The 16053-nt window shown below is 46.2% G+C and overlaps 1 protein-coding gene and 1 long non-coding RNA gene across 11 annotated transcripts in view; one reads left to right on the top strand and one right to left on the bottom strand.

The window, feature by feature from the left end:
* CELF2 (CUGBP Elav-like family member 2) overlaps nucleotides 1-16053 on the bottom strand; it is a 554881-nt gene that overhangs the window by 30579 nt on the left and 508249 nt on the right. For all 10 annotated transcript variants that reach the window (XM_060192151.1, XM_007524613.3, XM_060192156.1 and 7 more), the window contains 3 exons: nucleotides 11680-11838; nucleotides 8209-8272; nucleotides 1447-1581 (listed from right to left, as the gene is read on the bottom strand). In XM_060192151.1, coding sequence (XP_060048134.1) covers nucleotides 1447-1581; nucleotides 8209-8272; nucleotides 11680-11838 — 358 coding nt within the window. The remainder of the gene's footprint in view (nucleotides 1-1446; nucleotides 1582-8208; nucleotides 8273-11679; nucleotides 11839-16053) is intronic.
* LOC132538927 (uncharacterized) overlaps nucleotides 1-16053 on the top strand; it is a 30200-nt gene that overhangs the window by 10668 nt on the left and 3479 nt on the right. The gene's annotated exons all lie outside the window — the stretch shown is intronic.

The raw sequence follows: 16053 nt of genomic DNA, 5'->3' as shown, positions 1-16053 counted from the left end.
ATGCTGGTCCTTGCACTTTGTGCCATGTACGCTTAACCCGCTGCGCTACTGCCTGACTCCCTATTAATACCTTTTATGTATGACCTTAGCCACTAGTCATCTCGTACCTGCTTTACATTTGACTTCTAAAATTAATATTCTCTAAAAGAAGAATGCAGTGTTCTGGTACTCATTTTGACTCCCCACAGCCAAGGCACATTCCAACCCAAACCACACAGTTGATCAGTCTAGTTTAATAAAGTCAAATGAACCCTCACGAGCAAACTAGAGGCAATATACTCTCATCATGACTGTCCACTTAGAGTAACAGTCTGTCTTAGGAAGAGCAGGCTAATTTGAACACAGACATAGCTTTAATTTGTTAAGGGCTGATGGTCCAAACCATACTCTGACTCCTCTTTCTTCTACATTATGACTAAGGATTTGGCCATTTGCTGATGATTTCTCAATAGATGAAGGCCAAGGTTGAAATCCCCTACTCTACTATAAGCCAGGGCTGAGCAGTGCTCTAGTTAAAAAAAAAGAAAAATCTTCATGGGTCACTAAAAGATTAGCTTAAACTAAACTTATGTACTGCAAAAGAGGTGTAACTTAAATTTGTGTGAAAAGTGATTTAAAGTTGATTTTTAACTGCACAGGGTAAATGAAATCAGTGCACCTATGTAAGGCTGCCAGGAGAATATGGCTAATGTTCCATAAACAGATCCATCTCCTGAATTCTCCTAAAGATCTTTTTGGTTTCTCCCTCAAAACTACACAGAGGGAAATGTATTAGGTATAGGATTTTTTATAAACAAACTGATGGCTGTGTTCCTCCAGCAGGCCTCCAGCTTGGGGAGTTCCCTCTTCCCCCCCCCCCCCCACAAAGCTTTCACTTCCTATTTTCTGAAAGAAAACCCTGCAGTTACAAAAAAGTTTTTTTGACACTTAGCTATAGCTATTTGGGAGTACAGAGGGTCGTGGGATTTGTGAAGTTGGAAGGAAGTGTGGAGCTGGCCCAGGCCAACTCCTTCATGTTTCAGAGAGGGAGGTGAGCTCATCTACCAAGGCTGAGAGAAGCCAGCCACAGGTTCTGAAACAAGCCAATTGTGGTAGCTAAGCAATCAGATTTCTGAGGGAAAGAAAGACTTCCAATCACATCTCACCCAGAACGAGAGCATCATGGAGCCACAAAGATGGTCCCCTCCAGCTGTTATGTGTGTTGGGAGTGGTCTTAAAACCAAATGTGGGAGCTGGTGTGGAGTCTGACATAGGGAAACAGGGCTTTGGGATTTAACAGAGAATTCTTAAATTGTTAAGAAGGCAACAACGACAAGAGAAAAACAAGGTGACTAAGAGTGAAAGGCTTCAGGATGGTGAAATGCTAGTGAGGACTGACAGATGGCTGGCATTTTCTACCCAAAATACCTATGTTCCCTGGACACAGGGATAGGCCTGCTGCCTTACCAGGGCTTGTGAGGGCTCCCAGGGCGCTGCTCGTGGTAGAAAGAGGGTTGGCGTTGGTGGTGGTGGCTGAGGTCTGGGCTGCGGCTGCTGCAGCTGCCAGCGTGGCCAGGTTCTGCAGCTGTAAAGCATTCATGCCTGTGGAGGAAGACAGACAGCATGAGCCACAGAGAGGGCAGAGGAAGGCCCCATGAGGCCCATCCTGCTTAATGGAAGCCTTGGTCTGACCCCATGTCGACTGCTGCTCTTTGCTGGGTCTGAGGTACAGCGAATGGGATTTGCCATATTCATTACTAGCTGAGCACTGAGCTAGCAAGTACTTACGCCTCCATCTTGCACCCCGATCTGAATCACCTAGTCATTCTCCTTCTTCCATCATCTGATTTCCTGTCCCTTCACTCCCAGCATAGGGCCATTCTGTTGCCAGTGATGTCCTGGTTCTCAGTGAAGGGACACATCTCTTTTTCAACATGAGCAGCTTGCCCTACAGCCTCCCTCTCTCAGCTCTGAATCTGGGGCTCTTGACTGGGAGCTCCTTGAAAGGTGATGGGACTGTGTGTGTGTGTGTGTGTGTGTGTGTGTGTTGTGTTTTGCGTGTTGCACATAACACTCAGGTGAGAGCTATAAGGAGAGGGACAAGTCTTTTGATTTCATTGTTGCTGGTGTTTCATGCTTCTGGGCTGACCTTTTCAGAAATAAACTGACAGAGAGACAGAGGGAAAAGACATCACAGCACAGAAGCTTCCCCCAGTGTGGTGGGGGCTGACAAGACAAAGCTCTGCCCTCCCACATGAGCTGTCTTGCTGACTGAAGAGAGCCCAGTTTTCTCCTGAACCAGAGGTGCAGAGTTGGGGTTGTAATGAGGACACAAGCAGCAGAAAGGACAACAGAGCAGACATGCCCACTAGACCACCATCCACCTGCCTACCTGCCCCATCTCCAACCAATCAAGAGAGAAGCAGCAAGGAGATAGTGGGACAAGGAAGGACACGTCCTGAGTCCACTGTCATGTGTCCTGCTTGACTGGGCAGAGGCCCAAGGTCGGGCTCAGATCCCCTCCCTGTGACTAGCCACGGTCTCATGGCTCTCACCTCCCACATCACAGGGACAGTGGAGATTTCATAGGTCAGTGTTCTGGAGCTTTCCAGGGAACAGCACAGTCTCGGATGTGGTTTGGTCTCCTGCCCCCAGAGGTCTCGTAGCAGAGACCCTCACTCTCGCACTGTGGCCTCTACCATCCATCTTAGTGAAGGGGTTAGCTAAAAGTTTCTGGAAAAGACATTCCCCTAGGTCAGGAAAGCAGTGCAGAACTGTACCAGGCCCCCTCCCCCCTGTGACTACCACTTCACACCTGGCCTGCTCCTATCCAGGTGCACATCCTCTCCTTTTCACCTTGTGTATGTGGGGGTCCACTAGGACCATTCGAGTACAGGCCAGCTGAAGGGGCAGTGGTTTTCCCTCACTGTGAACCTACAGTTCTGGTTCTTGCCGTTTCCTTCACGGGTGTGTGAACACATCCTATCTTTTGCTCCCAGCTCCCTTCACAGGCACCCCTCCTTCCACACCTACTAGCCCTGCTTTCTCTTGCCCCAGACACCCAACCAGCAATCCTTCAAGGGCACCAGTGGGAGAATGGGTGGGTGGTGGCGTTGGGTGGGGAATGGCTTCTGGTTTGACAATCATTTCTGAGGAGGGAAAACAACCTATTCAACATCAGGAGGTGCTCTGCTCAGTAGGATACCTCTCAAAACCTAGGTGATGACTGGGTGAGCAAAGACACCAAACATTGAATAAGTTATTTGGAACCTAATGGTAGGTCAAGATCAAGATGTGGGGGGGGGGAGGTGGGGACACAGGACTTTGACTTTTCATTCATTACTGGAAAAAGGAAACCTTCCAACAGAGGAGGGCTGTAGCTAACAGATGTGCAGTAGGCCTACTGGAAAGTTAACATTAGAAAAAAATATTTATAAGGAGAAGGGCATGAAAATTTAATTTAATGTTCACCTTAGGTAATTTTGTGCCTTATTGTTCATATAAATTAGCATAAATCTGCATATCAATAAGCAAGAACAGCTGTCAGTTGTTAAAGTGCTTGCCAATCAGGTCTGCTCAAAAGTGACAGATGGGAGGTTAGAGAACATTCTAGCAAGGCCTATTAGCACATTTGCAGAAAGGGTCTGTGCTCAGGGTGAGGACCCGGGTATGGGGAGAAGTCAGAGTCTTGTGGGTGGCATCTCACCATGTGCATCCCACAACACTGGGAGGGTGGCAGTCCCTTGATGTACTGTCCTGCGTCACCAACATCCTAATCCTTTTCCCTTGGAGCTGGGGAGTGGGGTGGTGTGTGTGTGTGTCGGGATGGGGAAGGGAATGTTCTGAGCAGAAACTGTCATTTTGTTTATTTTCAAAACACTGCTCAGCTCTGGCTTCTGGTGTTGTCTGGGATTGAACTTGGGACCCTGAGCTGCAGGCTTGAAAGTCTGTCTACCCAGCCCTGCCTGCCTTCATTTTGAAATTTCAGACCAGGTGCTCTCAAGGGAGTGGTCAGCAGAGCACTCTTCCTTCAACAACTGACAGACCCTTTCAGCCCTAGCTTTTCTCAAATTCAGTCTCATTTTGTTGAGGAAATGATTTATAGGATTGCTGTGCCCCCCCCCTTCCATCTTGTCACAGGGGCACAGTTCCACATCTCCCCAACATAGGTGTCAGCACACCTCACCCCCACTGAAATGACATCCTCTTTCACCACAGGCTGCTAGGCCCCACTATCCTGAGTCGCCCCCCAATCTGCCTTCTCAGTCACCATCTTTTTATTTATTTATTTATTTATTTATATTTAAGAAAGGAGACATTAACAAAACCATAGGATAAGAGGGGTACAGTTCCACACAATTCCCAACACCCGATCTCCATATCCCACCCCCTCCTCTGATAGCTTTCCCATTCTCTATCCCTCTGGGAGCATGGACCCAGGGTCGTTGTGGGCTGCAGAAGGTGGAAGGTCTGGTTTATCTTCTGTGAGATTATAAACCATTTTTGACACTGGTATGAGACTCAACCTTCTGATGGCCATCCATAACCTACTATCATGACTAAATTTTAGATTTGTGTATTTCTAGACAGTGGGGGTAAAATGGAAAACAGTTATAGTTAAAGAAGAAAAGTGAAAAAGAAAAAGTCACTTTTCCCTTGTTCCTGCTTTAGGAAAAATCTATACCCAGACCCCAAATTTAGGAGATTTCTGAAATGTCAGGCGCAAATGACACAACTGACTGAGAAAAGAACCCACTTTTACAAGTTTTAAGAGGGAAAAATAACACCAACATCGATGAAGCACACAAAGGAAAAGCACTGGGAAGATAATGATTTTTTTTTTGCCTCCAGGGTTATTGCTGGGGCTCAGTACCTGCACCACGAATCCACTGCTCCTAATGGCCCCCCTTTTTTCACCCCTTTTGTTGCTCTTGTTGTTGTAGCCTTGTTGTAGTTATTGTTGTTGTTGTTTGTTGCTGGATAGGACAGAGAGAAATGGAGAGAGGAGGGGAAGACAGAGAGGGGGAGAGAAAGACACCTGCAGACCTGCTTCACTGCCTGTTAAGCGATTCCCCTGCAGGTGAGGAGCCGGGGGGCTCGATACTTACACCAGTCCTTGTGCTTTGCACCATGTGCGCTTAACCCGTTGTGCTACCGTCTGACCCTAACCCTTTTGCTTCTCAATTCCATATTTGGTAAAGGCTCTCTCTCTCTCTCTCTCTTTTATAAAGTCATGAGGTATATTTGTTTAGTGTCAAAGAAAAACGGTTAAGAATTTTTTCTTTGGTGGGGGGCAGGAAAATACAGTTGCTCTCTCCTTTGGCTTTACTGATGCAACTGATCAGTAACCTGTCACCCCGAGTTTCTTTTTCTGTTTCTCTTTTGGCTTTGCTTTCTCCTCAAGTATAAAGCATTTTGCTCATTCAAATGAGTCATTTTAGAAACTGGTGTGAGCCTCACAAATTCCTAAAGGGAAGGCTGTTATTGTCTGCAGAGTTGTTCAGGAGAAAATATTGTCATTTTCTACAATGATGTTACCGGTGGGGGTGTCACAAGCCAGACTGCTTGCGATTTTTACCTGGAGTCTGCCACAGGGCACCTTCTATGGTCTCTGCCACTCAGCCTGGCAGTTTGCCTGTCATTCCCATGTGAAGTCCTGGGACCCTGTGCTGGGAACATGCTTGCTATCATTGCCAGCTCTCTTTTTCCGAATCTCCCATGACATATTCATTTGTGGCAGCAGGACCATTAGGCTAAGTCATACTTTGCCACTCAATAACCAGGCCTTTAACGTAAGCTCCACTTTTAGCTCCAACACTGATATGCCCCAAGCCCATCTGTGAATGTGTCGTCCACTCACTCACACAGGCCCAGCACTTCCTCTCAGAGCTCGGACTTGGCGGGAATCAGGAAGACTCAGGCAGTGGCAGGGGCAATAACAAAGCTTCTTTTTTTTTCCTTCTCTTTTTTTTTTTTGGGGGGGGGGCTCCAGGGTTATTGCTGGGTTGGGTGCCTGCACCACAAATCTACTGCTCCTGGAGGCTATTCTTTTTTCCCTTTTGTTGCCCTTGTTGCTTTTATCATTGTTGTGGCTATTATTATTGTTACTGATGTTATTGTTGGATAGGACAGAGAGAAATGGAGAGAGGAGGGGAAGACAGAGAGGGGAAGAGAAAGACACCTGCAGACCTGCTTCACCACCTGTGAAGCGACTCCCCTGCAGGTGGGGAGCTGGGGGCTTGAACCGGGATCCTTGCGCCGGTCCTTAAGCTTTGCGCCATGCGTGCTTAACCCACTGTGCTACTGCCCAACCCCCCATAATAAAGCATTCTTGTGTCACCTGGATTTGGGGCATTCCTCCTACTTTGGGGAGATCTGGGAAGATCACCAACCCATGTACTTGCTATAACACTGGCTGAGCTTAATGGGTGAAGACAAAGGTAGGTAGTACACTGGGGAGAAGACAAAAGGAGCAGGAAGCCATTTCACTTTATGGCAAAAACAAAAAGACCTCCAACCACAGAGCTTCAAATGCTCTAGGAGACTGGGCTTGGTTATCTGCATGAATGAAGTTCACCCTTTCTAGAATCCTCATGCAGACAGAGCCCTGACCCCTGCCTCTATATATTCCCAGTGTGAAGGCAGTGGAGGAGAAGAAAGAACTACTCAGCAGTGGGCCTTACAGCTTGGTCAGACTTGAGTTGAATTTAGTATGTGGAAGGTTCCAGAAAGGGCTACTTTGGAAAGCCCTGAGTGTTTACATGTGTCTTTAAGTGCCGTCTGCTCTGTACATCTTCTAAAGTGACTCCTGGACACCCTGGGTTTTCAAGTGAGCATACAGAGCATGTAAATGTGGACATCCTGGCTGGGAGCTGGCCGGCAGAGGAGCACGGTCTAGGGAAAGGTGACGGGGCCTCTGTCCACAAAGAGAGATGTGCTCAGCAGTGACCTCCTCAGTCAGAGGCGGCTTCTGGAAAGCCCTGAATTTCAGATCCAGTGAGTGGAAGGGCTATCATGAGAAAAACCAGCCTTGCATCAGCTGGGTATAGGACACAGCTTAGTATTTTAGAGCCTGTAGCAATCTGGAGATTTTCTCATTTTAAATCTCCCCTCAAATCCCCCCCCCAAAAAAAAAACCCCTCAGTTTTTCACTCCTGTCTTCCCAATTCCCTTTGCAGAACTAAGATTAACAATCCCATGTGGTGCTTAGCTCCCAAGCTACATTCAGGAAGACATTGCTGAGAGGTTGAGCACCTTTGCATACGAACATGTACTTTTCCCTAAACATCCTCCAGATGGTATTATAACCAAAAGAACAGGGATTCCTGCAGATCTAAAGTCCAGCGAACCCTCCAGTGGAATTTGTACTCTCAGCTGCCATGGGAGGCCACATTGGTAGGCTGGAGATAAACCCATGTCTGCCCTGGACAACCTTTCCAGGCCCAAAGTGAAACAAGGAAAACAAACTGCAAATAAGCACCAAGATCATGTACCGGGGAGAAAGAAATGAGTATGAGGGGGGCTTCTTTGGCATCAAGGTAAAAGCTTTCCCCACAGGTGAGTGGCCGGGCTGCCTTCCCTGGCCCCCTGCTCAGACATCTGCCTGGAAGGTGACCTGGCACTAATTACTGTCCCACGGTCACTACCCACAAGCTCATTATCACCAGAAATCCTTCACAATCTGGCTTTCAGATATAGCTGCACTTTGATTATTTCCAGAACAAAGATTTCACTTCCCATTAAGGCTTCTGATGCCCAATGCTCTCAACCAAGGGACTGAGGTTTAAAAAAAAAAAAGGGCGCTCTGTTAATTGTCTGTGGTTAGCAAGAGATTGCAAATGGTCTCAGAGATGGGTCTGCAGTCTGAGCTTTCATTATGGAGGTCAGAACATTTTTATTGACTGCCTATTATTAAAATTTTCGAGAGATGCCAATCATTTGGCTACCCTGGGTAGAGGAATCTTGTTGGAAATAGCCAGGGAATGGATACTTTTAAAAACAAAAACAAAACTCCTGAGGTCACCAGGCAGGAATTCTCAGCCTCTTGTGTTATAACTGTTGAAAATGCCAGAACTTTCTGTATAACTTCATAGTAACTGCCTCTGATTTGATCACCCCAGACAGTGGACAGGACTGGTCATAATCCTTTTGTTCTCCTCTACTTTACCTTTGGAAACCACCCACTATTTCACCCACAGCCTGGACCAAATAAAGTGTTTCCAGACTCACCAGCCATCTGCTGAATGCCGCTGAACGCACCCAGGTTGCTGGAGGAGGTGGCCTGCTGGAGAAGCTGCAAGTGAAGGCGACAGTGTCAGAACCAAGGGACGCTGAGAGCCCACCCAGTCACTTCTGGAACCACCTAGTTCTCTTCACACCCAGAGTTGGTGACGGTGAGGAAGAACCCTGACTTGGGGCCATAAATCCATATTCATGTCTAATCTCCATTGAGAAAGACACCAGGGAGACTCAGTAATACTGCCTTGAAACAATTCACCGTTTCACTCTTTTTAACAACCAGGTGTTAAAGCTATTGAAATCAACATGGCATGACTAATGCGTTCTCTCTGGGTAGTCTGGAAGCTACTATAAGTCATCTGTCAGTCAAGGATTTAGCCTTCACCCTTCCTCAGAGGCATGTGGACTCAAGGACTCTTGGGCCAACTGACCAGTCATCATGGTAACCACAGTCATAAATGTCTTCACAGTCACACAATTATAGCCATGGTTACAGAACCAAGACATGCGCCCCCCGCCCCCCCCCCCCCCCCCGTTTTAAGATGGTCTTCCCTGGCACAGAGAAACTTACTTGTCAAAACTCAGAAGTATGTGGTGCTGTGTACACTGATGTCATGCTACATGTATGTCAGTGTCTTTGAACCAAGAAATAGATGTGCCCATATAGAGATTTCTCTCTGCACCTGCCCCTGCTCCCAAACACTACAGAATGCAGCCTCCTTTATGTAGAACCAGGGGTGCCAAAGAGCGAGGGCAGTGGCTCCTGTCTTGGCTCAACTCAGCCGATGCTGGCTTAGCTGAGGCGCAGTCTGTCCTAAGCGCTAACTATGTTTTCTTTTTGGGGAAGTCATCCAGACACTGTGTGTGGGGCAGGAGTGCGCACAGTTATCTCTGGTGCTGGAAAATATAGGTTAATCTCCTATGCACTCTTACCAAAAGCATGGAGTTAGCAAAGGCACCAGTGAAAAAGCATTAGGACACTATGCTCTTGGGAGGAACAAGATGAGTTCCCTAGTTAATGAGACAGTGCTGGGAGTCTTGTCGGAGCTCTGCAGAACACAACGTAGAGCACTGCCACTCCTCTGGGTAAGTAAGGGCCTCGCCAGTTTAAGAAGAAAACACCACAACTGGCTATGGCAAGAATGAACATCTATTAACTGACTTTCAAGCACTGAAAAGAGTAAAATATCAGTGGCAGATCAACTAAGTCTGTTATGGTGATGCTTCCAGCATGAACATTAATGGTGACAGGAGAAATGTCTATGTTCTCTCGTTTTCATTGCTCTCAATTTGTTGGGCTCTATTATTGAGGCCTCCCTCTCCCTCTATCTCACACACACGGAATCCTAAGAGAATGAGGAAGAAGCAGGAGATTATCTGTTTTGGCAGAAAAAAAAAAGCCCTTATTTGAGTTTTTAAATATTCCCCACCTGCAGAGGGGGAACCTTCACAAGTGGTGAAACAGTGCAGCAGGTGTCTCCCTCCCTCCCCTATGTTCCCTTTTCCTTTCAATTTCCCTGTCCTATCAAATTAAAAGAATTTTTGAAAGTTCTCTAAAAAATAAAAAGTTTAAATATTAAACTGTCAGTTTATGATACACATGAACTTGCAAAAAATGGCAGAAGCAAGCAAACTGTTTTTAAGAATTGTGAGAACTCTGGTGGTTGTCTTTGGGAGGTGGGAGGGTAGGGACACAGCACTGTGGTGGTGGGCGTGGTGTGGAACTATACCCTGTAATCTAGCAATTTTGCAACTCACTATTTAGTCACAATTAAAAAAATGAAAAAAGTGTACTGCAAACCATTAGGTCCTCAGTAAATTTAAATAAACAAATATTTAAAAAACAAAGGACTGACAGAAGGAAGATCCTTTACAGGCTATAGAGAAAAAAAAAAGTCTGTTCAGGGACCAGGTGTTGGCACACCTGGTTGAACTCTCATATTACAGTGTACAAGGAGCCAGGTTCAAGCCCCTGGTCACCGCCTGTAGGGGGAAAGCTTCATAAGTGGTGAAGCAGAGCTGCAGGTGTTTCTCTGTTTCTCTCCCTCTACCCTCTTAATTTATCTGTCTCTATCAAATACTATAAATAAATAAATAAATAAATAACCCTAACAGGGATGGTGGTGGTGGTCCACCTGGTTCAGTGTGCATATTATAGTGTGCAAGGACCTGGGTTCAAGTCCCTGATCCCCACTTGCAGGGTAAAAGCAGGCCTACAGGTATCTCTTTGTCCTCTCAAGTAAAATAAAGTTAAAAAATAAAATTTTCTGAAAGTCTGTTTAGAAAAATTCAGATTTTCTACTTAGATGAGAGGAAATACTGGGTGTATCATTAAATTACTGACAAATTATCCTGACTCCTACTTAAATTGTGCTGCTTTGAACACAACTGGGTTCACAAACATCCAGATATTAATAATACTGTGAGTTTTGTGTTGTAAAAACATTGAAATAAACTTAAATTGTGCTATAACAAAACAAACATAACAACAACAAAAAACTGTTTCCAAGGGCTCTCCTCTGACAACCATTTTTGGGGAGCTAGAGTTACAATCTGTCCCACCCGGGGCAGACTAGTAATAGAAAAGGTTGAGGATTTATTAATAACCTGCCTGGCTCCTGTGCTCATGGGAGAGGCTCACAGAGACTTTGCTACTAGTTCATACAGTCCATCTCAAAACGCTTTCTAACACAGAAGACTCTGGCAAGAAGGGAGGTGGGTCCCATTAAAGTGAGGCAAGTTCTCAGGCCTTCTCCAGGCAGAAGCAAGAAAGTGAGTTATAAAAGAACTACCCAAAAAGGCAGACTGAGAGCCTCAGGCATGCGAGTGCTGCACTCCCCCAGCAATTTCCTAGCTGCCTGAGGTGACTTGCAGAGGCAGACTAACAGGCTGAGAGAGAATGCGTGCTGGGTAGAAGGTATGTTTTCATAGATGAGGCTGGAAGAAATTCTCTTCCGTGAGCCATGGGTCATGGGGATGACCATGCAGGTGTTTGGGGCTTCAGGGACTGTGGAGCAGACGCTAAAGTTGGAAACACTTGGTTTGGGTGCTAGAGCTCTAGAAGTCTGGATTCAAGGGATGCAAGGTCCTGGGGGGTGTGATCTGGGGCCCTGCAGGAGCAGGGGGGCGCTAAACTCTGCAGTGAGGTGGTGAGCTCCCTGCCACCTCAGATAGTGCTAATCAACTCCTTGAACAGCACCTATCACTTCGTCAAGTGCAGGATGCTGTATATCCACTTAGCCTCAGGGGACCTTGCTCAGCACCCAGCAGGTGAGCTAAAGAGAGCACCTTGGAATAGTAAGCTGCACCCACTGGGACTTCTGTCAATTCCCAGGACACCCCCATGTCCTGCAAACAAACTCCTTGATAGTGCACAACAGGAGATAGCAGGTTGGCAGTGGGGAGGTATGGACTCCTGCTCATTCAGGGGACCCCCCCCCCCAGCTCCCTGGCAGCACTTACCGCCAGGTACTGTGGGGTGAGGCCACCTAGTCCTGTCAGGTTCCCCCAGGTGGCAGTGTTGAGCTGCTGCATCTGCTGGGCCAGCTGCTGTTGCAGGCGCCTTTGCTCCTTGTCCTTCTGAGTGTCGGCGAACTTGACCACGATGGGCGAGGAGCAGCCCTGTGGTCAGACACAGCAGAAAGTGAAGGGGGGGGGGTGGTTACAGCCTGCTCGAGTCCTCTCCTGCCACATCTGCATGGGGCTGGCCCTCTTAACTAGATTGGTGCACACAGAATGAATGGCCTGGGAGGGCTCTAAACGGGTGGACAGGCCTTCTTCTCAAGATAGCACCATGGACACAGATTTCCAGAGATTGTCGCTGGTTTTCTCTGGGGGTCTGGTGGTCGCTGCAGCCACTGGCCTTGGTGTTCTGAGTTTTAAACTGACTCTCCTTCTGTCTTCATGGGTCTTCCTTCCAACTTACAGCCAGGAGACCTTAGCAGTGTTTTGTAAGCTTTAGGCATCTTTAGGGGGTCTGCCAATGTCCATGTGTGAGCAGAGGGCTGGCGGGAAGTGGGGGGGGGGGGGCGTAGGGGTAGGGAGGTGGTGAGAAGGAATGAATCTCCCATGTTTCTTTTTTTTTTTTAAAGATTGTTTATTTAATTTCCCTTTTGTTGCCCTTGTTTTATTGTTGTAGTTAGTATTGTTGTTGTTGTCGTTTGATAGGACAGAGAGAAATGGAGAGAGGAGGGGAAGACAGAGAGGGGGAAAGAAAGACAGACACCTGCAGAGACCTGCTTCACCGCTTGTGAAGCGACTCCCCTGCAGGTGGGGAGCCGGGGGCTCGAACCGGGATCCTTACATCGGTCCGTGCGCTTTGCGCCCCTGCGCTTAACCCGCTGCACTGCCGCCCGACTCCCAATGTTTCTTTTTTTTTTTTAAATATTTATTTATTCCCTTTTGTTTCCCTTATTGTTTTATTGTTGTAGTTATTATTGTTGTTGTTATTGATGTTGTTGTTGGATAGGACAGAGAGAAATGGAGAGAGGAGGGGAAGACAGAGAGGGGGAGAGAAAGATAGACACCTGCAGACCTGCTTCACCGCCTGTGAAGTGACTCCCCTACAGGTGGGGAGCCGGGGCTCGAACCAGGATCCTTACACTGGTCCTTGCGCTTTGTGCCACCTGCCCTTAACCTGCTGCGCTACCGCCAGACTCCCTCCCATGTTTCTTTCTAAACTCTGCACCTTGGGCCCTTTTCAGTGACCAGAATGATAATAAACAGGGAGTTGTGGGTTTTGTTTTGGGGAGTGCAAGTGAAGGAAACAGATACTCAGAGAACACAGGTACTGGTTCAAGTAACTGTTCCCATGTTTCCAGAAAGGATTCTCCTATCCAGGCACTAGCCAGGCCTGACTCTGCTTAGTTTCTGAGGTCAGATGAGATCGGGTGTGTTCAAGCTTAGGGTGTAGATTCCACAAAGGTTTCTCTCCCTCATCTGTTTCATGGGCAATCCCAAGAGCTATTGCAAATCGAGAATACTGGGGGTGGAGTCTAGTGAGAGGACAGAGAGCTGAGATGACAAGAGCAGAGTCCTCTTTGGCCTCACTGCCTAGTGAAAAGGGACACCTTGATCAGACTCCCTCATGCGGTTTCCATTTCTGTCAGAAGGTCAGGAGTCCAGGCAAGGAATGAGAAAAGGCTGCTGTTGGCTAGTAGGATGGGTTTGTGTTTGAGAAGGATCAAATCATCAGGGAAAATGAGGGTCCTCACCCCTCGAGCATGGAGACTTCCTTAAAGCAGGTGCCACCTGATAAACACTCAGCAGAAACTCTGCTCTCTCCTCAGGAATTCTCCCTTGGAGCATGGCTGGCCTACACAGTTCATCACAAAGCTGTGAGATTTTGCTGTGGTTCAAGAAGACAAGAAGTAATTTTTGGAACTAGAGTGATGGGGGGGGGGCACAACCTTTTCTTGAAACTCAGCATGATACTGGGCCTCTTTCTCCTTGCAGAAATGCGTTATTCCTATTTAAATGAGTTTCCTTCTTCCTTTGGGTCAGTTTCTTTTCTCCCAGAAAACAAACTTGGCACATTATTTTCCTTATCACCAGGAGTCATTTTGGGGGGTTGTAGCTATGAATGTAGGAGGTTACTGTGTGTGCTGGTTTAAAAAAAAAAAAGAGAAAAAACAAGGTGATTGTTTTGAGTGTTGAGTTTCCAGCCTGCAGGCCAGGATGTAGAATGTTAACTGTCATGTCAGTAAAAGGCCAAGAATCCTGTATCCACCATTAACAGCTTCTAACTTTGTCTTTTGTCTGCTCAGTATTTCAACAGCGAGCAGCATACTCAATGAACAAACCATAGAAGGTATGTATGGAAAGGGTTTGTGGTGTTATCAAATTCCTTCCACAGCCTAGATAGAGCATCTTCTCTTAGTTGTAAACTTATGTATACGTAAAATTACTTTTATTTTCTTCCTTAAATTAGAAAAAAAGCTATAGAAGCCAAAAGGTAGGCTGGTGACTCTAGTTCCAAAATGACTTGCTTAAACCATGAAAGTGAAAACCGGGATAGAGATGGATTGGAAGAAAGTGAAGGAGGAGACACACCATGAAACTTAATTTTTAGGAACATGTTCTTTCAAATTAAAACATTCAACATCACTGTGAATTAAAGTCTCTTAATAAAACATCTTGGTTAAAGATGTGAGCCAGAGTCCTGAAAATAACATGATTAGTTTGAGGAAAACAAACCAACATCAGCTGCACAAATATGTAACCTGTCTTCCATTTCAATGTCATTGTTTCTGGATTTAACAAGGAGTGTCAGGGTGCGAGGGCTCCTCTGTTAAAGCACTGATATCCAGACTTAAAAACAAGCACAGCAAATGGGATCTTTAAAATGAGAGATCTTAATAACAAAGGACGCAGGGTTTCTTAAGTACTCTGTCCCATTTTCTCTATAAGATTCTTTTCATTAAGGGAACCTATTCAGTTCCTGGGTGGGTTCATCCCCTACCTGCTGTATGTTCTGGGGTTCTCTTTCTTCAGTAACACAAGAGAACAAGGACCCCTAGACAGGCATTCTCTGAGACTTTCCTGGGGGAGGGGAGTCCCAGAGAGAGGTAGAGAATGGGGGTGGGGTGTGTGTGTGTGTGTGTGTGTGTGTGTGTGTGTGTGTGTGTGGCAATGTTTCTAGTGGAACTGAAAGAATTTAGGTTTAAAAAAAAAAGGTGAGATCAATTTAGCTATAAACCACCAGCTCATAGGAAATAAAAAAGAAATAGAGGTGAAACACATGTATGGAAGATAACAGAGGTAAAAGTTTCTTTCCTTCTCTCCTCCTTCCTTTTCCTTTCTCTTTCTTTCTTTCTTTTCTTCCCTTCTTCCTTTTATCTTCCTCCGTCCCTCCCTCACCAATAGCTCTTTCATATTAATCTCCAAGCTTGAAAAATGCTGGCAATCAGACTGACCCATCATGATGGCAGAGAAACTGCATCATGTGAGTAACCGCAGGCTGTGTAAGAGTGGACTGCTAGCAGTTTCAGATCCTGCTAAGTATCTCACAGCATGGCTGGTTTTTACCTAAGCTGGCCTTCAGGTTGGGGGACTGTGAGAATGTCTTAAAAATGCATTGCACTGAAAGGAAAACACAGTGATTATATAAGATATGTTAAGAATATCAGAGTTAAAATGAAGTTTGAAAGACAATAGGCTTTTGCAGTGCTGATATCAAAACTCAGAAAAGTACAGTCAACACTGAAATGACAATGCCATGCACACTCCTGTCCCCCCCACCAGCCCCCCTCCCTCTGCTCCCTGTAAAAAAAATAATAAAAAGTTGCCCAAGAAACATGACGCGGAGTGATCACTTTGCTCCCAGCATGCTTTGGGAGATGCAGCATTGCCAAAAAGAAAAAAAGAAACAAACAAAAAGTCCCTCCTCCCACCCACCCCACCCCCCAAAAATATAGATAATGGAGGTTAAAAAAAAAGCAGCTCAAATCGAGAAAGAAATTTTGGCACATAAAGTAAACTTGAAATTGTTTTTCTTTTTCCCAAAGAGGAAAGAAAACATAACTTTAGATAACACAAGGCTACGGCCAGAAAGAGATCTCCCATACACAAAGATACAGAATACAGAATACAGCAGAACATGCACTCCCAAGTGATTCCACCAGACAATACAGAGTAAGGAACAGCATATCACTCTTGGAATGCTTTTGTGCAAAATTTTGAAAGGCCATGACCCGAATCACAGACTGAAAGAATAGAGCCATCTATCTGTATGGGTGGGTGGGTGCCCACACCAGCCAATCCATCTTCCCCTAAAGCCACTGGCTCTCATTAGGAGACCAGATCTGAGCCTTTATTGTTCTCCTTTGTCTTTTTTCT

The sequence above is a fragment of the Erinaceus europaeus genome, chromosome 6, assembly GCF_950295315.1.
Source record: "Erinaceus europaeus chromosome 6, mEriEur2.1, whole genome shotgun sequence".
Lineage (NCBI taxonomy): Eukaryota > Metazoa > Chordata > Mammalia > Eulipotyphla > Erinaceidae > Erinaceus > Erinaceus europaeus.
The sequence above is the reverse complement of the archived record's forward strand: the minus strand, read 5'-3'. Positions and strand labels throughout refer to the sequence as shown.